Source organism: Corvus moneduloides, chromosome 4 (assembly GCF_009650955.1).
Source record: "Corvus moneduloides isolate bCorMon1 chromosome 4, bCorMon1.pri, whole genome shotgun sequence".
Lineage (NCBI taxonomy): Eukaryota > Metazoa > Chordata > Aves > Passeriformes > Corvidae > Corvus > Corvus moneduloides.
The window spans coordinates 15,855,290-15,878,812 of NC_045479.1; the positions used below are offsets into that span (position 1 = coordinate 15,855,290).

A 23,523-nucleotide genomic window follows, 5' to 3' on the forward strand; every position below is an offset into this window, starting at 1 on the left:
GCCGAGGTGAAGCGAGCCGAGCCGAGATGGAGCGAGCCGAGCCGAGCCGAGCCGAGATGAAGCGAGCCGAGCGCGGCAGAGATGAGCCGAGCCGGGCCGAGCCGAGATGAGCCGAACAGAACCGATCTGAGGCGAGCCGAGCCGAGTGGAGCCGCACCCCCCGCGCCGCACCGGCGGGGGGCGGGAAGCGAGGGGGCGGGAGGACGGGGGTGTCACCGGCGGGGCGGGGCTTGGGCCGCGGGGCGGGGGCCGCGGGGCGGGGAGCGAGGGGCGGGGAGCGAGGGGCGGGGAGCGAGGGGCGGGGAGCGAGGGGCGGGGAGCGAGGGGCGGGGAGCGAGGGGCGGGGCTGGGGCCGCGGGGCCACCGCGCCGAGGCGGCCGCGCCCGACAGAGGCCGGAGCCGCCCGGGGCAGCCGGCGGAGATCCCGGCTCGGAGCTCTTCGGTGCCGGCTCCCGGAGGAGCGCGGGGGCTGGGGGCAGTCCGCCTGCCCGTGCTTCACCTCCCCGCGCAGGGCAGAGCCAGCTGCCCGCCTTCTGTCCCCCCCAGGCTGTGACCCCAGTGCCGGGCAGCTGCTTCCCCCAGCCCTGTTAAAGCCATCCTGCTGGGAAAGCCACGGGAATTGGGCAGAGCAGCCTCAGGGCCAGCAACGGGGAAGGCTCGCCCCCACCCAAATTGCTGTGGTGGAAGCTGCGAGCCACAAACCTGAAGGAGTCAGGGATGCTGATCCAGTATCTACTGGTGTGTGTGTATATATATGTGTATATACGTATGTACATAAATATATATACACGTACATATGTGCTACAGAAGGATGTGAAACTGTTTTGGGAGGAACAAGTGGAATCAGCTTGAAAGATGAACATAAGCATGACCAAAGCATCTACAGGCAGCCAACTTTTTGTAATTACCATCCTCCTTATGCTACCACCAATGTCATTAAGTGTCATTAGGATCAATTTGGTTCCCTAGGTCTTCCTGATTAATTGAATTACCCAATTAAACAGGCCACAATTAAAAGGAAGATATTGTCATAAAAGCCTTAATTGTCTTACTTTTTTCCTGTTGAGCAGTTCTGAGCGTTCAATATCCCATTAAGAAACCCATCATCCAGTTTCCTCAGCAGTGGGGTTTGGGTTTTTTCTCTCTTTTTTTGGTAACATTAGCATCCATTTGCTGTGAGCTTCATTTCAGACAGCTCCAACACTGAGTGGGCATTTTTGTTTTGCAAAGCCCATGCACAAGTTTTCTTTGCAGAGCTATAGACCAGAGTAGGTGGTGTTTAGCAGATGGAGTTTTTCATAGAAGGTGACTGGTAAAGAAAAAAAGAAACAAACCCTGCACAATATTTTGTTACTGTGTAAAGAAAAGCCAGATTCTGCAAATACTTGGCCACATGCTTTGCTTTAACCGTATAGACAGTGCCAATCTTCATTTGGATGAATATATTTTTGCATGTTGGTGACGCTGAAATGACAGCTCGTTTCTATCTTCATCTCCACAGTGGTGCTGCTACAAATGTCAAGTGTCTGTCCCCCAGCAATCTAGGTGGGAAACAAATCCCAGCAAACAAATCTTCATGACCCACACAAGCTATTTGTGGTGCAGAGCTGTTCCTGGTCCCCTCAGCAGTGCAGTCACACCAGTATTGCCCCTGCAAGAGGGAGGGGATGCGGTGGGGAGAGCAGCCAGTGGCAGGGAGCAGGGGCTGCCAGTGCTGGCTCTGAGGTGTGTGAAACATCATCATGCTCTGAGCTCTCTGCTTTGCTGAAAAAACCCCGTGGGACAAGTGACCCCGTGGTACCAAAGCAATTGATACGGCTTTGGCCAGCAATCTGGGCCTGCTGAGGGCACACTGTTTGCTGGATACATGCAAAAAACAAAGGCCACATTTTCTACTATTTTATTATTTCACCAAAACTGAAAAGATCTAGGCTGAGAGATAATATTACCCTTTTAGAAATAAAAACTCTACTTCAAAAGAAAATTAACACCTTCTCCCTCCAGCTGAGGGCTCTGGAAATTGTCATCAGGTCTTTGAACAGTCAGGAAAAATGTAAATGAAAATGTGGTGGTTTTTATTTTTAAAATGCAAGGTGAACAAGCTGGGCCTTGTTTACACAGCAGGTCCAACTTTTCTCCTTTACATATCACATCCCTCTTTAGAAAAATGGGTACTGCCTCTAAGTCTTGAGCGGGAAAAAAAAGAAAAAAAATATTTTTTAAGGTGGGATTGAAAGCTGGTCTGAAGGAATTTCTTTGCTGGGTTATTAAAAACATGTAGTTATAGGGACTAAAAACATTATTTCTTCAGAATTAATATATTCCAGTCTAATGCTTCGGGTACTGAACATCTGATGAATGCAATCAGATCACAGCAGTACTAAGGTGGTCCTGGATCTCAGCTGGCCAGGTGCTGCAGACACTGCTTGTCATGGCAGAAAGCAGCCAGTGCTGGCACTGCCAGGCTTTTGGACCTGGCCCAGGATAAGGCATGAGGAGATGCAGCAGCTGCATTTCAGACCAAGGGAGACTTGCATGGCAGCAACAGGTTCTGTGCCTGGAAGAAATACTGCAACCTCTGGGCCAGATGCAACCAGTTCTGGGTTCCTGGCATGGTGTCCTGAGACTGTTTTGGTGGCCTGTATCATATGAATTGTTCATCACAGTCTTAACAAGCAACTTCAGAGACCCACATGGCCATACTTTTCATTTAAGGAATGGGTTAGGAGAGCACAGAGACCTCAGACCAATGTGGCCCTGTATGTTGTGGTGGAAATTGCCCTAGATGTGTGCAAGGGAAAGCAGGTGCTGCATCTGCCAAACACCCATCTCCTATGGGCTGCAGCCACTTCCAATCTCTGCATGTCCTTCTAGCAGCTCTCCTCAAGGCTAAGAAAAAAGGCTGCTGTAACCTTGTTCCCAATTAGTTAAAACTTGCTCTAATCCCACTTTGAAACACAGGTTCCCAAAGGCTCAGAAGATTCCTGTTTTTACAAAGAGGTGCAGTGAGGGGAGACACTGACCTGCTCCCAGGGAGCAAGAGAGCAGCCCCACCTGTGGGGCTGCCTCCACCAACACAGCTTCTCCTTCCTCTCCCTTGAAATCTCAAGATGGGAAGCTATACTGAGATACTGAGACCTGTGTATGGCTCCTAACTCTCTCCTGAAGTCTTATAAATTATACATTCATAAATGTATATGTTATAAATTAGGCTACTGACCTCTGCATGCAGGCTGTAATGCTTGCCCAAACTAATGCATATCTAAATGCAGGAAGGGAAATTCAGACTTAAAAGAAGGAAACACAGGGCCCCATCACCACAAGACAATTAACTCATACAAGTAAAGCCCACAAAGACTGGATCCCTGATGGGATTATGGAGCAGACTGGCTGTCAGCAAACATCACCCCCCTTACAGGCCGCAGGAAGGTGGAGAAGGGACCAGCGTGCAGAAGCAGGGAGATGACTCAGACTCAGAGAGAGTCCTGGCTCCCTGCAGAGTTGGGTGTTAGCACAGCAAATCCACATGCACAGAGAACTCCTCATCCACCAGGCAACTGTGGACAGGTGCTGCCAAACTCCAGATGTTTTGCATTAGCATTGGCTCAGGTGTGGGGCGATTATAAATGGTCCAGGGCAGGAGAGAAGCTGTCTGTGGGGTATCTGGTGACTCCTTGGGGCACCCTCTGCTTTTACAGCTGTATGTACCATGGGATTTTTTTTTTTTTTTTTTTCTTTCCCCCCTCTAGTTGAGAAATTTAATGTAGAAAAGAGTGAGGGGAGGCTGTGTGTGTTATTCTGTTAGGATGTGGTTTCCTTGTGTGATGAGACTAGTGGGTGGATGGAGGAGTTGTCTTGGAAATTTACTGGGAAAGGCAGTGGCTTCTGAGTTGTATCTGAATTATGCTAATAAGGTAAAAAGCAAAATCTGGTGTTGCATAAACAGTAGCTGAATGGCTTTGTACTTGGTAATTCTGGGATGCTCTTCATTAATCAGTGATGTCTAATTACACCAATGAGTGACCAAGGCTTCTGTGTATGTGGGATTGGGGAGTGTGGTCAGCAGAACTGATGCCCTTGATGAAGCAAGGAAGAAGATAGTTTAGAAGACAGCTATTTAATAATGCTGTGTTTCTCTCCCTCTGTACCTCTAACAAAACAGGCCAGTATCAGCTCTACTTGTTCTGTTTCATGTGCTAACATGGATGACTGGGACAACAGCAACGAATTCATTCAGCGACTGGACTTCTCCAGCTGTGGTGAAGACAGTGAAGACAAAAGTGTAAATGAGGAGGACTCCCTGAGCTTGAGCCCCCCCAGAAGCTCAGAGTTCCAGAAATGGCAAGAGAGCAGTCCTCTGCCAGCAACCCCTCAGAGAAAGCTTAGTGAGATTTTCCTGAGCAGGACAAAAGCTTGGATGAGTCCCACCCTGAAGTCTTCCCCATCTGTGAGCAAGAGCTGGAGTAAACCTGAGACACCATTGCACATCACGTGGAAAAAGCTGCAGCTCTGTGACACCCCGCACACTCCTAAGGTAATGGCAGGTCTGTAGGAGATAAATGTATCTATCTCCTTTCAAGAAGCTCATTGTTTGGGGGGGACTTGGAGATAGGCAGCTGCACTTGCTGCTCTGTTCAGCACGTTTCTGGGTGCAAGTGGGTTTTGTCTTGAAAGTTGGAAATGGTGTTATGGGTGGGATGTGTACTTTGCTCGGTAAGTGTGGATCACCTCCAGCCAGCTTGTTGTCTGGTGCCATGGTTTTTCTTCTTGCATGGAGCAGTTGCTTAGTGAATTTGAGGAAAGCAGGGCTTTTTTCTGAGGGTAGCAAATCCCCTGTGGAAAGGGTAGCAAACCAATGTGTGCTTGTGGAGGGAAGTTAGCCTCTCTTCACCTGTGTCACTGTCCCAAAAAGCACCCTAGCTACTGGGCTAGTTTCTTGGGAGAATGATCCCAGCCCCTATTTTATGTGTAACTTCTTGGACAGAGTATAATACAACTGCTTTTTGTCTTGAGTAAGCACAGGTGGAGACTTGGCACCAGCTTCTCTGCTCCTAAATAATTTCTGGTGTGTGCATGGCTCCAAGCAGTCCAGACCTGCAGTGAAGCGTAGCTGTTGGTCTTGTCTCAATGTTCCTTCTCTACTGATAGATTGTTTGCTCCTTTGCTTAAGTCAGAAGATCAGTTCTTTAATGCTTCTGAACTAGGATTTGGCTTCTGTCCTCATCCAAAAACCTGATTGTGTGGAGAGAAGGATCCCCTGGCCTTATATGATTGACTGTGTGGCAATATTTACTGAGGAATGGCCTACCATTCTCTTGGGGAAAGCAGTCTAAAGGGCATCACTTCAAAAATTTCCTGCAGGGACCCTTTATCAGAATTCTCCCTAAATCTCACCTTACCATAGGTGAGAAATTATCCTAGTTGGCTAGAGTTAATTTTCTCCATAGTAACTGGTACTGCACTGTGTTTTGTGGGCTTAACATAAGGACAGTGTTGCTGAAACATGGTTGTTGCTGAGTGGTGTTTACCCAAAGTCAAGGACTTTTCAGTTTCCCATGCTGACAGTGAGCAGAAGCAGCAGCTGTGTGGCACCATAGCCAGGACAGCTGCCAGGAACAAACCAGAGGCGATTTCATACCATAGAATGCCATGCTCAATATATAAACAGAGGGAAATTACCCAGGAGGGGCTGATTAGGGCTCAGGGATGGGCTGGACATCAGTCAGCAGGTGGTGAGCAATTGTGAGTCACTTGTCTGTCTTGGATTTTTCTTTCTCTCTTTCTGTTGTCTCTTTTAATTGTGATAATAGTGATTATATTTTATTTTAATCATTAAATTGTTCTTTTCTCAACTCACAGGCTTTACCTTTCTTCCCTGTTTCTGCTCCCTATCCCACTGGGGAAGGGATTGTAGTTGTGAGCAAAGGGCTCACAAGCAGAGGGCTTAGTTGCTGGCTGGGGTTAAACCATGATAGAGGTCTATAAAAATCTTTTCTAGACCAGATGGGCTGCTGGTAGTGAAGGGTGCTTTCAGGGTGTGCATTGTGTAGACAACATGTTGGCTGGATGATTCAAAACATGCTGCTTGTACTTTGTCATGTTGTACCCCATAAGCAGCAATTGCATGAAATCAACAATTTCTTTTCCTTTCTCTCTTGGGATAAAGGTCTTGTTTTCCAAGCATGCTGCAAAAGATGGGCTCAAAAGGGCCTAAATCTGCTTGTAGACAAGGCTGGGAGCATTGGCCTTAGACATTTGAAAGGGATAGGAAGGATGAGAGAGCAGAGCCATGTGTAAAACTGCAGACAGATGAGCACCAGACCCACCAGATGTGAGTGGAAATGTGGCTCCAGGAGCATAATAGTGAGACCACTGCTGGATTGAGAAGATATGAGTACCTTGATCTTCAACAGGGAGACTTTTATATTCTTAAAGGGCTTTTAACTAGAGGAAAGTACAATGTTAAATAATCCTGTAGACCTTACATCAGTCTCTTGAAGCTGAAACAAGTCAGACCCAAACGTTTTTTAAAAGCTGATGGTTACTAAAGGAGTCAAATCAGAGTGAGTAGACTTTTGTTTTCAGCTCAAGACTGGTGTCTGTGCTTTCCATGGCCCAAGGTTCTGAATTAGTCTGAAACACAGTGGCCTGTGTTCTGTAGCAAGGTGACTATAGAAGATCTGGAGGTGCTTTCTGAACTTAAAGTTCTGAAATTCTGGTTTTTATCCATGAGGAGAAATGGGTTCTGGTTGCTTCGCTAGTAGCCGTACAAAAAATTTCTACCAACTTACCCTATTCTAATGCTGCTTATTGCTGGGGAGCTTGGGTGATGTTCCAGCTCATCTCCTGACAAACCTGTCCTGACCAAACTGATGCAACAGTCCATGCCTGGCAGAACTAGGTCTTCCATGTTAATGCAACATATGATGCAATTTCTGCTTCTCTGTGGGAGGGAAAGAGGAGCAGCTGGCTCCTCTTGAGGACTGTGCTTGCCAAAATGGCTCTGCAGGCCTCACCCAAGTGAGCAGGGAATAGAATATGAAAGGGCTTAACAGAGAATTAAATGCTTTGTGGAAAATGAAAACTGTGGGGACTAAACTAGGGACACAGGGATTTAATGATTCAGCTACTCCAAGGAAGGCAGCTAATTTCTCCTTGGGTCACAGGAGAACAAGAATTTTATTCTGAAATAGCAGCAACAAAAAAATGTCCTGGTTTATCTTCCACTTTTTTCTTCTCTCAATACAGAGCCTGTTATCAAAGACAGCTTTTCCTTCATCTGCAACAAAGGTCCCACCCAAAGGCTTCCGGCATCTGAGACTTACTCCTCGTGCTGACTCTGATGACTCTTCCCAAGCTTCTCTTGTCAACATTAATCCCTTTACACCAGAGTCCTATCGACAAATGCTCTTTCATCCTCATGGCAAACGGAAGGCCAGAGAAGAGCTGTAAGTGAGCTGCTCTTAAGTAGCAGACTGAAATCAGACTGTTGGAAGGAGATAAGTAATGGAGATGTTCAGTATCTGGACTTATTTGCTAACAATGAATCACTCACTTCTGTAGTATTCATTGGTGCAGAGCAAATGTTAGCAGATATATGAAGGTAGTAGAACTATAAATACAAATCAATCATTGCCTTTGTTCAGAAAGGGAAGTGGGGGATCAACAGCTCTCTTTAGTGCTATGGCTGCAGCTTCACTAGTAATAAGGAGGCCAGGAGAATGATGCCTCTGGACAATGCCACTCTGTCCTGTGGGCAGTACTGAAGTTGCTTTGTGGAGGCCTTTTAAATGGAAACAAGGAATTCCTAACCTGGGACTGTAGTCTTTAAGACCTCAACTAAAAACCTGTATATCAACTCTATAAAATATATGATTAAGCTGTGAAGCAAGATTTGGAGGTTCCTTTGAAAGATGTTTTAATTTCAAATCCAGTTGGATTGCTGCACTGAAATAATACACCAGACTTTCCTAATCTTCTGTTATAGGAATGATCCTCATCCAGGAAGCCAGATTAAACAGGAGCTACCTACAAATGTGAGTGTCTGTATATTTTCCTCCCATAAAGTGGATAAGATGCTTGTAAAGGCTTGGTGTTTGATGGAATTTATTCTGTTATTGGAGTATAAACCATGGCACCATGCCAGAGGATGAATACCTATGACAGAAAAGTTCCAAGCTGAATGTTTTGTTAATATTTGTTTGAGATGACAAACTTGGAAGAGGCGGAATTGTTCTTTGTAACTGTGCGATAGCCAGGCTTACAGAAGGATAATGGTACCCTCTAGCTGAGGAGACTGGGATTGCAGGCAAATGGTCTTCATGGAAAAATTACACCTGCAGAGCAAATAGCTACTGGCAGCATCCACTATCCGGCTGCCACGATTATTGTTTTACCTAGAAGAACGCCTCAAGTAACTTGTGAATTACTGAAATACTATTCTGCTCAAGTGCTAATTAGATTGAGTATGTAATATAGAAATAAAATTGTCTACTAGGAGGTATTTTTACTCTCAAGCTTTTAAGATAGTGTAAAATACAGCTGCCTTATGAAATGCCACCTGTTGGGAAGGGCTGCTGTTTCATGTGAGCCACGTTTTACTCCCTGTGAGGACCAAATCTTACTCCCTCCTCTGTAAGGCCATATACCATAAAGTACAGCAATGACAGCAGTGGTTTCTGTGCAACATGAGCTGCTGTCCCTGTAAGGGATGCAGGAGAATGGAGAAAAAAATCACTTAGTCCACTCTTGTTGTTCACTTCATGCTCCACTGCTTTTCTTTTCTTTACTCACTTTCCCTGCCAGTAGGCATCACTCTACCAACAATTCCCGGATCCCTAGTGGCTATTGTTGTAGCAATAATGATGTTCCAGCTGTTCTGCCAGCTTTCAACCTTTTGTGGAAAACTGTCTCTGGGTGAGATATCAGTGGGAATACAAACAAATACACTGAGACCAGCTAATCTGCCATTAGTCAACAGCTGGTGCTTCAGACCTGGAGAGCCTGAACTGATGCAGAATGGCCTTGGCTGCAGGCAACCTCAGCTGCCAGGATAAAGCAGCTCTTGCACAGCTGGGGTCACAGGAAACCAACACACCAAGCTCCTCTCCTGAGCTCAAAATAGGCATTAGATCTAAGGTCTTCTCAAGTCCTATCTTTAGGCCAGTTACTTCAGTATATTGTTGTTGCTTGCTGTTCATCCCTGACTGACTCCATCAGCTGTGGGTCTAGGAACTTGTCTGGGTTGTCAAGAGAAGGGATGTGATGTCAGTAACCCAAGGAAGCTTAGGCATGTACAGCCAACTAGACCAAATTTCTCCTTTGCTGTAATTTCTACCTCTATGGCTAACAAGTCCTGATTTTCTAAAACCAACCAACCAGCCTTGCAACTTGGCTGAACCAGGGAAGATGGCCTGTAAGTAGTCAGAAAAAACACAACAAGTGAAAGGTAATTTAAAGGATTGAAACTGCTGTTTCAAGAGCCGGCCACACACACCTGCACATGTGCCTGGATGAACATCAGAATGGGAGAGGGATCAGTGTGGGTGATCAGTGACAGCAAGTGTTACACATCTCTAAAACCATGACAGATATTAAGTCTTTTAACTCCTATTTGTGTTTGCTGTTTCTGTGACCTTGCAGAGATACACTCTGAAAGCGAGCAATATGGTTTCCCGCTACAAGAAGGAGTTCCTGGAACTAGAAAAAATTGGTGTGGGGGAATTTGGCTCTGTCTACAAGTGCATCAAACGCCTTGATGGATGCGTTTATGCCATCAAACGCTCCAAAAGGCCTCTGGCAGGATCCTCAGATGAGTGAGTGTGCTTGCTGGAAACTGCCAGTTGAAATGATGGGCATGTTCTTGTGATGGGAAGGAGGGAGCAGGGATCTAAAGGTATCTGATGGAAGGCATGAGCAAAACTTGGCTGCTGTTGCACTTCCAAGTAACAGTTGGGAGAATGGGGGAAGATATCACTATACAATTATTGATATAAATGTCTAGAAAAGGAAGAAGTCACATGCATTGCCAAGTGAGAGGATGGCATACCTGAACACCTTGGGTCCATCCAGACTGTTTCTTTACAGTAACTGTCAAGTAGTTTATTTGTGGTATGTCCCTGCCTTGCTGCATAGCCAGCACTACTCACATCTGTATTGACCAGCTTGTGGTGTCGTGTATGCTAAAGCAAAGTCTTTGAAGCTGCTGCTGCCTTTGCCTCTTTAACAAAAGGCTTGCTCAGTGATCATTTTCTTTAACAGCTGCTCAGTGCATTTGAGCAAGGGCAGGTTTTGCTCCAGCAGCTGTAAAAGCCAGCCTGTCAAAACCCAAGAGAAAGGGGCAACAGAGGTGTTCTGGGCTTTCAGGCTGCAAACCAGGGCTCCTCTCCTGGTGTGAAGCAGCCTCTGGCAGCCTGTCACCTCTGCTTTTTTTGTGTGTGCTTCCCTAGGCAGCTGGCACTGCGCGAGGTTTATGCTCACGCTGTCCTGGGGCACCACCCCCATGTTGTGCGCTACTACTCGGCCTGGGCAGAGGATGATCACATGATTATCCAGAATGAACACTGCAATGGTAAGAGCTGGGACAGTGTTCAAGGCTGAGAGCTCAGCATGGGCAAAGTTGCCTTCTTTTGTACTTAAATATGGGATATTTTGGCTTGCAAGAAAGCAAACTGCACTGGGGCTGCATTTCCATGGAGAATCCAGTCAGGGCTCATAATGTTTAGATGGATCTCTGAATGGTGCTTATGTTTTAGAAGCAGTGAATACCCTCTTCTTTCTGGGATTTGAAACCTGTTCCTCTATTTTGGCTGGCCTGGAATAGCATTGCCTATGCCAATGCTTAGAACTGTGCCTGGGACTGTCTGGGTAACACCTGATATGGGTGACTCAAGAGCAACTAACTCTTAAGGGCCATGTATCTTGGCAAGAACCTCTTCTTAATGGAGGTGGGTAATGACTGGAAGAGTGGCTGCCTGGTTGAGATGAAGGTACACTGCATTCTGACTAGAAGAAAGGGGTTGACAGCTGTGGAGAAATGGAGCAAATGATGAGGCAAAGTGTAAATGGCGTGCTGCAGGCAGGGTGGTAAACTCCTACTTGAGTTTGCCCTTGGCAATACCACTGCTTGAGAGAAATTGGAAAATATACCTTTAGCTACCAGAGTTACTGAAGGCAAATATGTAATATTTATCTTTCAACTGCACCTGTAGTATTGGGGCTCAATGAAGAGTGGTTATAGCTGTTTGGAATATTGCTTTCAAATCTGGTAGAGGCAACCATGAAATGTGGTGCTCATTGCTGCAGCATTGATGTATTGCTTGTGTTCTGGCGGATGAGCATCTGAGACTAAAGGAGAAGTGGTGAAAAGTAGGCTGATGGGGAGAGGCCATGATATCTTCTATTTCTGCAATATCCAAAGTGTCTCAATGGAGACTCACAAAACTGTGTCAAATGTTACGTTTTTCAGTCAAAAATCTGCTAGTGGGAACTTAATTTCCTTGTTCCACCATTCCTATACCTGCTTTCTGCACCTAAGCACAGCAGAAGCAATTAAGTGTTCTGTTGTTCACTTGCAGCAGCACCAGCATCATTAGAAGGTCAGCCCTCCTGGCAGGATGTAGAGCTGTAGGCTGGAGGTAGAAATGCAGTTGTTCATCCTTGTTGAGCAGCAGGCCGGGCATTCCAGGGCAGTGGAAAGGCTGAAGCCTTGTCCAAGTTTGCTCACTAGAGCACACAGAGCTGCTGTAGTTGGGGTGTGTCACTAGCAAGCCTCCAAGTGTTCTGGGCAGCTAAGCTATTTCAAACATGCTGTTCCATAAAACCTTTGTCAGGTCTCAGACTGGCTGTTTTCCCCTAGGAGGGAGTCTCCAAGATGTGCTGCTGGAAAATGCAAAGCTCGGGCAGTATTTCCCAGAAGGAGAGCTGAAGGAAATATTGCTACAAGTCTCCATGGGATTAAAATACATCCACAACTCTGGCCTTGTGCACCTGGATATCAAACCTAGTAAGTATAGTGCTCCCCTCCTTTGTGGAGGGTTTTCCTAATGATTCCTCAGGGGTAGGACCTCTAATAAATCCTTCTGAGTGGACTGATTGTCATGCTTCAAAGGAAAGAGTACCTTGCCCTTGTCTTGTGTATGGTGTTTTGGGTCTTTTTTTGATTTTTATTTTGATTTGTGCCACTACTGCTGCTCTAAAATTGAGTAGTCTCTGATATTTGGCAGCATTTCACTCTTGTCTTGTGACCTTTGCAATCCTGGCTCATGGGAATCACCTTCATACTGGTGGAGCAAGTAGGGCTGCCAGTGAAGATGGGGACTTCCTTGTTTATTGCTCTTTTGTTGCACAAGGCTTGACTTTTGAGTGTGTACCTACCCTGAGGGATTAAGTTCCTGCAAAAATAGCAACAAGGTTTCCTCTCTGCAGCTCAGGATGGTCACCTCCAGGGCGATGCTCCCCTTGTCACATAGTTAATATTCTCAGAGCGGAGCTCCTTTTTCCTGCTGAAATTACGCTTCTGCCTCAGAGGGCAGAGGAAGGGGAAGTTGATTTCACTAGGATATTTTATGCCCAAGATACAACTGTCTTATGCCAGCTGTGTTGCTGAATGTGAACTGGGCAGAAAGCTGACTAATGGGTGGGAAGCATATGCATGTTTTCTCTGGCTGCAGAACTTAACTACTTTGACAGGTGGGATTTTTACGAAGTTGTCAGGCTGCTGCAGCCCAACTGCTACTATCACCCTATTGCTAAACTTCTCTGTCTTGCAGGTAATATCTTCATCTGTCACAAGCTGGCAGTTTCAGGCCCTACTGGGCAGGAGGAGAGTGACAGTGAAGATGAATTCTCTCCTGGTGTGGTGTATAAGATTGGTAGGTTTTAGCCTACTTTACAATTGGTTTAAGATTAGGGCTGCCCATTACTGCTTGATACTGCCCTATCCTGCTGGCTGAAGAGACTTGCACATAAAAGTGATAGCATAGTCCTGAATGCCCCAATTACTTACCAGAATTAATTCCTCTAAGAAAAGTCACAGAAAACTCATGTGCCTGTTTCCAAGTGGAGATTTCTGAGTTACGAGTAGGCTTGCTCTTTTACTCATTATTTCTTTTTTGGTGCCTATAAAATGCAGACTTTTATTTGAGAATTCAGTTTGCTTCATTACATTTCAGCTTCTTGTTCTTTGTCTCAGGTGACCTTGGACATGTGACATCAATAACAAACCCTCAGGTGGAGGAAGGAGACAGACGATTTTTGGCCAATGAGATTTTGCAAGAGGTACAACTGGTAGAGCAGGGCAGTGAGGAGAACAGGGTGGGAGAGCAAATGGGGAGAAATCAACTGTAGAGCAGACATTAGTCTATCTTGTTCCTCCCCTTATCTCCTCTTTCTTCTGTCTGGTCTGGCCATGAAATCTGCCAAATTAGCACTTTAGCATGAATGATAGTGGTGTGGATATTGTCATGGAAATACTTACTTCATATGTGAATACTTCATAAGTAGCTATCATTGGATTATTGCAACGATTCCCCTTGAGGGATCAGTGGGACAAAACCTTTATCAGTTTGAAGATATTTGGTTTGCGTATCCAGCTGAGATTAAACTACTGGATGTGATTACTGAGGAATAAATTTACCCAGACAGATGCCTTGTAAAACAAACACTGAACAAGTAGTGGAGGCAGGTGGGAGGCACAAGGAACCTCTCCAACTGATTGCAGTTTTGTCACTCTGGCCAGCAAATGAAAAGGGAATCAGTATTGAATAACCAGGTTGGATGTGTTACTCAGTTCAGATATTTAGGTGACAGTGTCTGTTTGGGCTGGAAGTGGATTTAAGAATTGTTAGGCCAATGCATCAGATGCAGTCTTCCATTTGAGTTGAGCATGGGTAGCTTATTGCCTTGTGAAGGCTGGAGGTACATGTCTGTTGGGCCATCCTCTGGCGCTACTGCAGTGATCCCAGTGTGGCCTGCAAGCTCCTCATGAGTGGGTGAAAGCCAACATGCTTTAGTGGTACTGCCTGCTGCCAATGTTTTTATCCTGAGGAGGAGAAAACAGCTCACCAGGGTGGTGAAGTCCACAGTGCCATATACACACACTTGCTTGGCGGTTTCTTTTTGAGCTCATACCCCAACTCACCTTTGTTTAGTATAGCAAGATGTTCCTTTCTAACACCTTTCCCCTTCTCTCTGCAGCAATACTGCTACTTGCCCAAGGCAGACATCTTTGCCCTGGCACTCACGGTGGCTCTGGCAGCCGGTGCAGCGCCACTGCCTCACAACGGGGCCCTGTGGCACTACATCCGCAAAGGAAATATCCCACCCATCCCCCAGAAGCTTCCCCACTGCTTTCTAGAGCTCCTGAAGGTGAGGAAGTAGTCTTGACAGAATGGTGGCTTTTGCAGCTGGCATGTGACAAGAGTGTTAAGCTCTGAAGTCCTTTGCCTTCTAGCTCATGATCCATCCTGACCCAGTGCAAAGACCTTCTGCCACAGCTCTCACCAAACACCCTGTTCTCCGTCCTTCATATGGAAAAGCTGTGCAGCTCCAGGAGCAGCTAAATGAAGAGAAATGCAAGACTGCCATGCTGGAAAGGTAGGGCTGGCTTGGGCATGACCGGGAGAAGGTGTGAGCAATAACAATGCTGGTCACCTGCTCTGAATGGAGGGGTGGTGGTGTTGGGAGACTGCATGTGCAGAAATACCCAGTCAGCTCCTGTGCCTGGAGCTGGGAGGATGATGGGGCTGTAACAGGGACTTGCAGTGCCCAGGCAGCAGCTGTGCTTCAGCTCTGGGTTGGAGGAACTGGCCGAGTTACAACAATGAACTCGTGTGCTTCCTGCAACCACTGGTGATGCAAAATGCAGCTAGTGGGCAGATGAGGAATTGAAAATGCACTGAGATAGTGGTCTAAGCACAGAAGGAAGAGAAATATCAGGTGGTGGCAGATAGCCTTTTTTTCTCTTGTTCCCTCTCATTGCTGTTGGCAGTAGTGTTTAGAGGTGCTGGGATCTAAGAACTGCCCCACAACCCCTCTAAGTGCAGTAGTCAGCTGAGGAGTAGGTTTTCTGTGTAGACAGAAGAGTGAATGCTCTGGAAGAACAGCAAGTACCAGGGAAGAAAGCCAATGGAAAAGAAGTATATGCCTTTATGTAGGTATTTGTGCTGCATGAGATGACATTGATCTAAGTTAAACCATTCACAAATACCTGAAACAATGGGAGAAAAACTGAGCGAAGGGTTCCTCGTACTGGTGCCAGTGTGTTGCTGGCCCGATACATAGTTTTCTTTTGGTAAATCATCAGAGCTCATGCCTTTTCAAGCAGAAACTCTAGAGACAGCTACAGTAATCTTCACGTCACTCTCTGGGGTGAGAAGTTGCTCCCTTCCAGTGCTGCTGGCGTATTACAGTATCCCTCTTGTGCAAGATTGTTCATAGTTTGCTTCTGTAGCTGATGGGGATTCATGCATGACATGGTTTTCTTCCTTCCCTCTTCCTTCCATCTCCTCCCTGCAGGGAACTTAAAGCAGCTCGCCTTGCCCAGACCCTCATGAAGGACCAAGCCTTAGGAAGTGCCAAGTTACAAGAGTCTGAAACCTCTTCTAAGCAGAAGAGCAAGCGTCTGGTGGGAGGGAAGAGCTGTCGTTCGTTTAGCTTTACTCTGGGTTACTGAATTTCTGTGTTGTCCAAAGAGCTCTGACTGCTGAATGGCCCTGTGAAAGCAGAGGGTCTGCACAGACCAATGCCCCATATTCTCTCCCTGTCATTTTCCTTTTATTGTGGTGGTGTTTTTTGTTGTTGTTCCCCTGTTAGTTATGAGATGTTGGCTGAGAAAAGAATGACTGGTTTGCAAGTGTTGGATCATGGGATTTAAGGTTGTCCTCAGTCCTTTACCTGTTTAATTTCTTGTGTAACTGGTCTTGCTAGAGATGAAGTGTAACTCTGCCATGACAAAAAGATGACATTTTCTCTACTCACTTCCCTCTTTCTTGAGTTGGGCCCTGTTATTGGTGATTTTTGTGGTCTTAACACTTGGGCTGACTGCTGACTATATCTTTAGAGGGGTGATAGTGGCTGTACAGGGAGACAGCATCTACAGCTGGGCCCTTCTAGGAACAAGTAGGCAGAGACTATGGCAGCCAGTTTTAGCTACACATCAAGAGCCAGGCTGGTTACACAGCAGTCCTAGGGAGTTTGGGCTGCAGCTGGAGTGGCATTTCACTGAGGGGGGACACAGTAGAAAAGGAAATACTTTGAGTTAAGGAGTGGGAGTTGAAGAAAAACATTCTTTCAAATTTAAGCAACAAAACTTTTGTAACTGGGTATGTTTTAGCAGACTAGTTAGTCCCTGATGCCTGACTTGTTTTCTGTCAATCGGCAAGGATTCCCTGGTCAAGGAGGGGGAGACAACTGCAGTGTGTTGGTAGCTGGGTCTGTTCCCATTTCCCTTCCAGTATCTTGCGTGTGGTGCAGCTGCCTGCCTGTGAACTGCAGGCAATTAGAAAGGGCTTTTTCAGCTTTTTGGAGTTGCCCATGTTAATTGTATTTTGTGTTTAAGATCCCGTACACCCTTCTCCCTCTCCCCGCTGACTGTAACTTTGGGGGTCCTTGTCCCTTGTGTGTGTTGGATGGACAGAGCGCTGCACTGTTATGAGGGACAGCGTGAACTTGGTAACTCGGTTATTTCCAGGTCTTACTGGTTTGTTTTATGATGTTGCACATGCTGGCTTTTAACTGGGAGATCGTTTCGTGCGAATAAAGGTTTTATCTTTTTTTAACCGATGATGGAGTGATGGAGTTTTGTTCTCTCCTTGCCGGCGAGCTCTGGGTCCCCCGTGGGGCGGGTCTCCGCTGCAGGCGCTGCCCGGCCGCTCCTGCCCGTCTCCCCCGGGCCGCGTTTCCGCCCGGAACCTCCGGCCTGTGCCTTTCCTGTTCCGGCCGTCTGCGGGCGCAGCGGGGCGGCGGGAGAGGTGCGGGGGGCGCGGGGTCGGCTGCTGGGGCTGGGCCCGGGGCTCCCTGGGGCGCTGCTTCAGCCCTGCTTTTCCCTCCGCAGGCTCGGCGGCAGCATGTGGCGGCGACCGGCGTGGCAGGTAGGGCCGTGCGGGGCCGGGGCCGCGGCGGAGCTCGGGCCCGGCCGCCCTCGGGGCGGGGGGGAGAAGCCGCTGCAGCCGCTCTGGCCCCGCCGCGGGGCTGCCGGGGACTCTCCGGGAAGGGCAGCGGCGGACAGAGCCCGGCGCCCCGGAGCCCTCGCCCGGACAGCGCCGGCTGTGGGGCCGCGGCTGCTGTGCCCGCGCTCCGGCCGTGCGCTGGGTCTGCTTTTGGGGGAAAAACGTGAGCTCTCCCACGGGCCTAGAACCACATGTTATGGGAAATGAACCTTCCCCCCCGTTTCTCCACATGGATCTCTAGCAAAAGTGTTCCTGGGTTTTTTTTCCCCTGCTCGTTCTAGGATGGAATATTTGCTGGCATAAAGGCAGTTCCTTTACTTTTTTCCCCACTTGCAGTACTGAGAGTTTTGTGTCCTTGATTTGCCTTGGGAACAAGGGTGTCAGTGCATCCATTCCAATGTGTGGATGTACTTTTTGGGCACACCTGGTTAATCTCTGAAGTAAAGCAGAAAGTTGGTGGAACTATCAGACCTGTTTGGTTCCAAAGACCAAAGCTCTAACAACTAAACCACCACAGTACTACAAACCACCTCCCCCCTACTTATGTATTACAGAAAAAACAGTAGTTACTGCATGTCCCAAAAATAATTGCTGGAGGTACACCATTGGACCACCCTTCTTTCTTGGCAACTTTTTAACCTTGATTTAACCAGACATTCTTAAACAATCTTATTAGTTTCATTTGGCTGAACAGATTTCTTTCCTCAGTTTTCCCATTAGTTACATAAAAGAACATACTTGCAGAACCTCTGCAAGTGTTCCAAAAATGAGGTGTAAAGGCTTGTGAATGCTGTTCATAGTTTGTGTGGTGCAAACTCGCATTTCTCTGTTTGTTCAGGTGCTACGCCAGTTTGTAAGACATGACTCTGATATGGCTACCTCATTGGTACTTGAAAGATGTAAGTAGCTCCTGACATGCAACTTAGTTGTTTCTCACTGTGTTTATCTCAGTTTTAGAACATCTGAAATAGGGCAGGAGAGAAGGAGCTAGGAATGGTAGCTCCTCAGTGTAGCAGCTAAGAATGTGTTGTTTCAAGCACACAGACTCTTGAGTGGCTTCCTGTCTGGTCGCTGCAGGAGAAGGTGAGGTCAAGCAGCACTTTAGGGGGAAAAGAAAAAAGCCCTGATGAGGATTACCATCTGTAAAGGGCAGGTAGTTGTACTTTATCTGTGGCAGTGGTTTGGGTCTGCTGTTGTCATGGTTTCTAACACCTGTCTTCAGGTGCCTTGTGTGCTTGTTTCTCAGACTCCTGGGTCCCTGGGGGACTTGTGTGGGTGCTGCTGCCCCAGCAGGATTTGTTGCAGGTGTACTTCAGCCTTCACTATTCACTTCACATGCTCATTGTGCACAAGGGACGCCTCCCTGACCTCTTCCAGTTATCCTTGAACATGGAGAAGGGATAAACTCTGTCTGCCTAGGCCTGGTACCTGTGTAGAAACAAATGGCTCTCTCATTCAGAGGATGGAGTGTAATACTGCAACTTTGTTTCAAAGATACTGCTATGCATTTTATTTTTATCGTTATGAAACAAATAAAAGTCAAGATAAGTAAATGCAAATTAGCCTCAAGTGATATATGGATGTGTCTGTGAAAAAGATAGAACAGAAAGAATAAAGAACCTTTGGCTTTTAAATAGGTTATATCATAGTAATAATAATGACAGTACAGACACAGTCAACCACCTGCTGGGGCCTGAAAAAGCCAAAAGTCACAAGAGCTTGAAAAGTGGTTAGGAGGATCAGGAAGTTGTAATCCTAGCCCTTGACAAAAGCTGCTGATTCGCAGCTTGCCATGATTAGCAGTTCACCTTTATATGTGTTTGGTCTCTCTTGTTTCAGCCATGAATCGTGTTCAGCTGCTTGGTCGGGTTGGACAGGACCCTATCATGAGGCAAGTGGAAGGAAAAAATCCTGTTACCATATTTTCCCTGGCAACCAATGAGATGTGGCGGACAGGAGATGGTGAAGTGAGCCAGGGAGGTGAGTCTGCATGAGCAGCATGTCCCAGGTCACCGCTGCATGGCCAGCAGCGTCATGCTTGCAAATCTCTGGGGTGCAGGAAAGTTCCTTTGAGGTCAGCAGAGATGCTGCTGCATTTGTGTGCCTTACTGATCCCCAGCAGCATATACTGATGAGAGATCTGCTGTTGACCTTCCTCAGTAGGAGAGGAGTGTTGAGTGGGCAGTTTGTCACTAGTGGGGTTTGTCAGAGGCATAGCAGGTTCTGTACTCTTACTTGTCTTTCAAGATGAGGAAGATAAAGAAAAGATAATTTTCTCATTGATTCTGTCATCAGTTTGCATCTACGGATGTCTCATATTCTCTAACTTCTAGTCAAAGTGGAGTGTCTGACGGGGGAAAAAAAATAAGAGCCTGAGAGCACTGTCTTCCAGGAAAAGTGATGACTTGGTTTGAACTGTGCTTCTGCACAAGATTTTGTTTGGACACAGATGAGTGGAACATGTCGTTCTGGAGTGAAGTGGGAGATGGAGTGCTAGTATATGTCTGTTTTCAAATCACTTCTCATTGTTTGAGAATACCAATGTGTTGAAACTAATTTCTGTGTCTTGTATCACAAAGAGGATTTGGCATCCAGCTCTGTTGTTTCTGTTCCTTAGGTGATATCAGTCAGAAGACAACATGGCACAGGATCTCTGTCTTCAGACCAGGCCTCAGGGATGTCACCTATCAGTATGTGAGGAAGGGGTAAGTGAATAACAAATGTGGTTGAGGATTTAATGCCTTAATAATGGATTAGTGTAATAATTATGGTGTCCAGGAACTATACAAAGATACAGGTGCTGTAAAACAAGTTAGCAGACCTGCTACAAACAACTGATACAAAAGCCTGTGTACTCTGAATCAGATTCTGAGTTCAGCCTTTTCATCAGGAACTGTAGTAATAGGACAAGGAATGGGCTCAAAGTGAAAGAGGGGAAATTTAGGTTAGATATATGGATTTAGGTTAGATATACGCCTTACTGTCAGGGTAGTGAGGCACTGAAGCAGGCTGCCTAGAGAAGCTGTGGATACCCCATCTCTGGAAGTGTTCAAAAGTCAGGCTGGATGGGGCTTTGGGCAGCCTTGATCCAGTGGATGGTATTCCTGCCCATGGCCAGGGGGTTGGAGCGATACAGTCTTTAAGGTCCCATTTCAACCCAAACCATTCTGTGATTCTAGATACAGGGTGGAAAACTGCAGCACCAAAATCAAATTCTTGTTTTTTTCCAGCTCTCGAATCTTTGTTGAAGGAAAAATAGATTATGGTGAATATACAGATAAGAACAATGTGAGGCGACAGGCCACAACAATTATAGCAGGTAAGGAGCAAAGCACCAAGGTGCCCCTTGCCCTTTTAAAATGGAAAGGGGGTGGAGGACCTCTGGACTGGAGCTTGGTTTGTCTTCAGCCTCAGCATCCACACTCAAGGATTTTGAGAGAATGGGTAGTGTGTACCAGTAGATTTTCTCTGGCACTGCTTGTGAACACACAGAAAATGAGAGAATGCTGTTGCAAACTGTTGGTGTCATTTGCTTATGCCAGTTGGTGCAGGAGGCAGACACTGAGTGTTTTAAGAACACTGGTGTGTAGTGCTGCAGGTCAGGCAGATTCCTTTTCTAAGCACAATTTGTTTAGAAGCTTTGTCTCAGTTTGCCAGAATTTTTTTATTCCTGTTGAAGACTGGAGATGTCACCATTAAGGACCTTAGAAAGATGTGCAGATAACTTGATGGAGAACTTAGAAACACTTTGTTCTGGTAGCCAGGAGTGGTAAGAAGAGCACAGAATGGATGAGGAGTAGACTTGTGCCTTGGATAAACACAACAGAAAACTAGGAAACTCAACTTTTCCCAGAGCATTTAAATAGCCTGAGCATCCTACATCTTTATTGTGGATAGAGCTGCTACTGTGTTGCTTTTGAGTGAGGGGTAAATTAATTGGGTAGTAGAGCAAACATTTCTGTTACACAAGTATGTCTAAAAAAACTAGGACAGAGGGAAAGCAGGGGGGGCAAAAAGGAAAAAGAACAGCCATAGTCCTGGAGGCTGTTTCTGCAGCCTCTTTAAAAGCTAGCAGTGCTATAAATTACTGGAGGGGAGAAGCAATTCTCTTTTTTTAATTAGTGTTCTCCTAATGGTTTCTTGTTGAAAAGGCCCAGTCTCAAGATGCTTTAGAAGTTTGTGCGATTTGATGCAATGGGAGCTTCCTATAGTCTGTAGGCTATTGGCATGGGTAGTGCAGACTGAAAATGACAAAAAGGAAATAAGCTGTAACTGATAAAGATTGTACTCAAAGAATTAAACCATTATTTTAAAATGTTTCCAGTGTCTTTGACTGTTCAGCAGCTTTTCATCAGCTTTAGCACCCTTGTTTCATAGTAGCCACCTTGAATTGTCTGCTTTCAGGGCAGGTAGAGAAAGAACCCTGTATTGGACACTGTTTTGTTTTATGAACTATTATTCTGTTCCAAAATCCACATCTTAGCAGCTTATTTTAACACAAATAGCTGGTCTTCATGGTGTGAAGGCTTGCAACAGGGCAAAACAATCCTCAAGATTAACTTTTAAAATTTCTTTTCAGATAATGTGATTTTTCTGAGTGATGGCTCGGTGAGAGACAAGGTGTGATGTCCTTAGTGCTTGGACCCAGGCCATTTCATTCCTTTGGTTTTTCAGTGCTTCATAATTATGTAATTGCAGATATTGCTGTAGTTTCATTAAGAAATAAATAAAATGTTTGTTACCTAGAGGGTACTTCTGTGTGTTTTGTTTTCCCATGCGCTTTCTCTCTGTTATCATTGTTTGGATTCCTTTCTTTTTTGCTGTTAAAGGAAAAGTATCCCAGGCAGCTGTATCAATTCTTGAGCTGATGAATATATAAATGGGAGTCAGTCTTCGCATCTTCAGCTATTTTCAAACCTTCTGTCCCTCGCTGCCTTAATCTCTCTCCTGTCTTGAACAGCCTGACAGCCTGATCTCACTCACTGTTGACATGCCTCCTCTGTTCTGTGGGTTTCATTCCCTGTTTTTCCTCCACTAAGCCAGTTGGACAGTAAGTTTAAAGCAGAGCCATTGGTCTTAACTAGTGCTGAGCTGGAGATTTGTCACAGACCCAGAGAAGGCCTCCTGTGCATTTGCATCTGCCCCTCTGCTGATCCCAGCAGTTGAGCAAACCAGGTGTTGTCTTCCACCAAACCCTGCTTCGGTCTTGGTTTTTATGGCATTTGGCGTCGGATGACATCAGCATTCCCATCCAGTCCCTCCTTAGAGTGCTGTGCCCGTGGTTTGCCATCAGGAGGAGCTGGAGGAGCGACTGCCTTGGCTGTGCCTTTGGGGACTCGCGTGAAAAACATTCTGGGGCCGGGATTCTCGGAGTGGGGGTGGCGCTTGTTTCACGTTTTGTTGTCAGAGTGAGAATTACTTAGTATTATTGGTGAGAGGTTGCACAACTAAAAGGTGTTTAGTTCTACTACATGAAGAAGAGACAGTAAAATTCCCACTGTAATACGACATGATGTGAACAGGGAAAGAAAAATGCTAGAGGTGACAATTTCCTGCCTTCAGAGCTGGTGGGATTTTGTATCTCATCTCTCTCTGAGCCCAAGGCAGAACACATTTAATAGTCTTTGCAGCTCTTTCCCCTACAGAATTTTTGGGGTTTTTTTTTATGCCCTGTGAACACTGTCTGTACTAAGAAAAACTTCAATTCTTTCAATTTAGTAGCTATTTCTGTTTGAAGTTAAAGCTCTAGCAATTATCCAGGTCCCTGGCACTGGCATACTGGGGTGTTAGACGTACTGCAAATGCTCAGCTACTTCAGTGGGTTGTTATCCACAGGAGATTGTGGTGTCTTTTTAAATAGGAAGTCCTGACTTTAATTCCTTTAACTACTGGTTTAATCTGAGCCTGGTGTACTGCTGGGAGAATTGTGATGGTGCTCTTGCACAGCAGTGATCTAACTACAGTTTGTGCTTGGTCCACACAAATTTTTCCTGTTTGCTGAAAGCTGGGGTTTGTCTTGAGCTTTCTGCTAGGAGGCCTTGAGCAAATGTGCTGAGCTTCTTTTCATTCAGTGGTCACCTTGTTTGTACTCTGCTGTGGTGGTGGAGCTCATGGCAGTGTCTGTTTTGGAGCCTGGGAGCTGCCTTTCTACTCCAAACTCAGAGCAGAAGCCGCAGCAAGGATTCCCTTCCCCACCACCTGGAGTGGCCTGAACTGCCAGAACTCTGCAACTGCTGAATGGCTCCTGCTAATCTCTGCTCCTGGCTCAAGGTGGAGACAGCAGAGCTAGCACAAGATATAGGACTGGGTGCCAGCAAGGAAAAGTATTTGCTCAAGAACTTTGTATTCTTGCCCT

General features: G+C 46.3%; 1 protein-coding gene across 3 annotated transcripts; it reads left to right on the top strand.

The window, feature by feature from the left end:
* The first annotated feature begins 52 nt into the window (after positions 1–52).
* LOC116442634 (single-stranded DNA-binding protein, mitochondrial) lies at positions 53–21,915 on the top strand. 3 transcript variants are annotated; one of them, XM_032105815.1, is made up of 17 exons: positions 53–131; positions 4,163–4,534; positions 7,249–7,448; positions 7,988–8,036; positions 9,643–9,815; positions 10,449–10,570; positions 11,858–12,004; positions 12,771–12,872; positions 13,193–13,278; positions 14,197–14,367; positions 14,453–14,595; positions 17,054–17,090; positions 18,007–18,067; positions 19,008–19,148; positions 19,786–19,873; positions 20,399–20,487; positions 21,748–21,915. In XM_032105815.1, the coding sequence occupies exons 2-17, from the start codon at positions 4,202–4,204 to the stop codon at positions 21,792–21,794; spliced, it is 1,989 nt and encodes a 662-aa protein (XP_031961706.1). In that variant the 5' UTR covers positions 53–131; positions 4,163–4,201; the 3' UTR covers positions 21,795–21,915. The 3 variants fall into 3 exon arrangements, with proteins under 3 accessions (XP_031961706.1, XP_031961707.1, XP_031961708.1); XM_032105816.1 differs by lacking the exons at positions 17,054–17,090; positions 18,007–18,067; positions 19,008–19,148; ... (1 more) ...; positions 20,399–20,487; positions 21,748–21,915 and adding an exon at positions 15,517–16,782; XM_032105817.1 differs by lacking the exons at positions 53–131; positions 4,163–4,534; positions 7,249–7,448; ... (6 more) ...; positions 14,197–14,367; positions 14,453–14,595 and adding an exon at positions 16,952–16,970.
* Positions 21,916–23,523: the final 1,608 nt, after the last annotated feature.

What these genes read in the sequence shown, in the direction of transcription:
- LOC116442634 (XM_032105815.1), top strand. Translation starts at nt 4,202, where the DNA reads ATGGATGACTGGGACAACAGCAACGAATTCATTCAGCGACTGGACTTC. An exon ending in CCAATGAGATTTTGCAAGAG is followed by an intron (nt 13,279 to 14,196) that starts GTACAACTGGTA and finishes TTCTCTCTGCAG; the next exon opens with CAATACTGCTACTTGCCCAA. An exon ending in TATCAGTATGTGAGGAAGGG is followed by an intron (nt 19,874 to 20,398) that starts GTAAGTGAATAA and finishes GTTTTTTTCCAG; the next exon opens with CTCTCGAATCTTTGTTGAAG.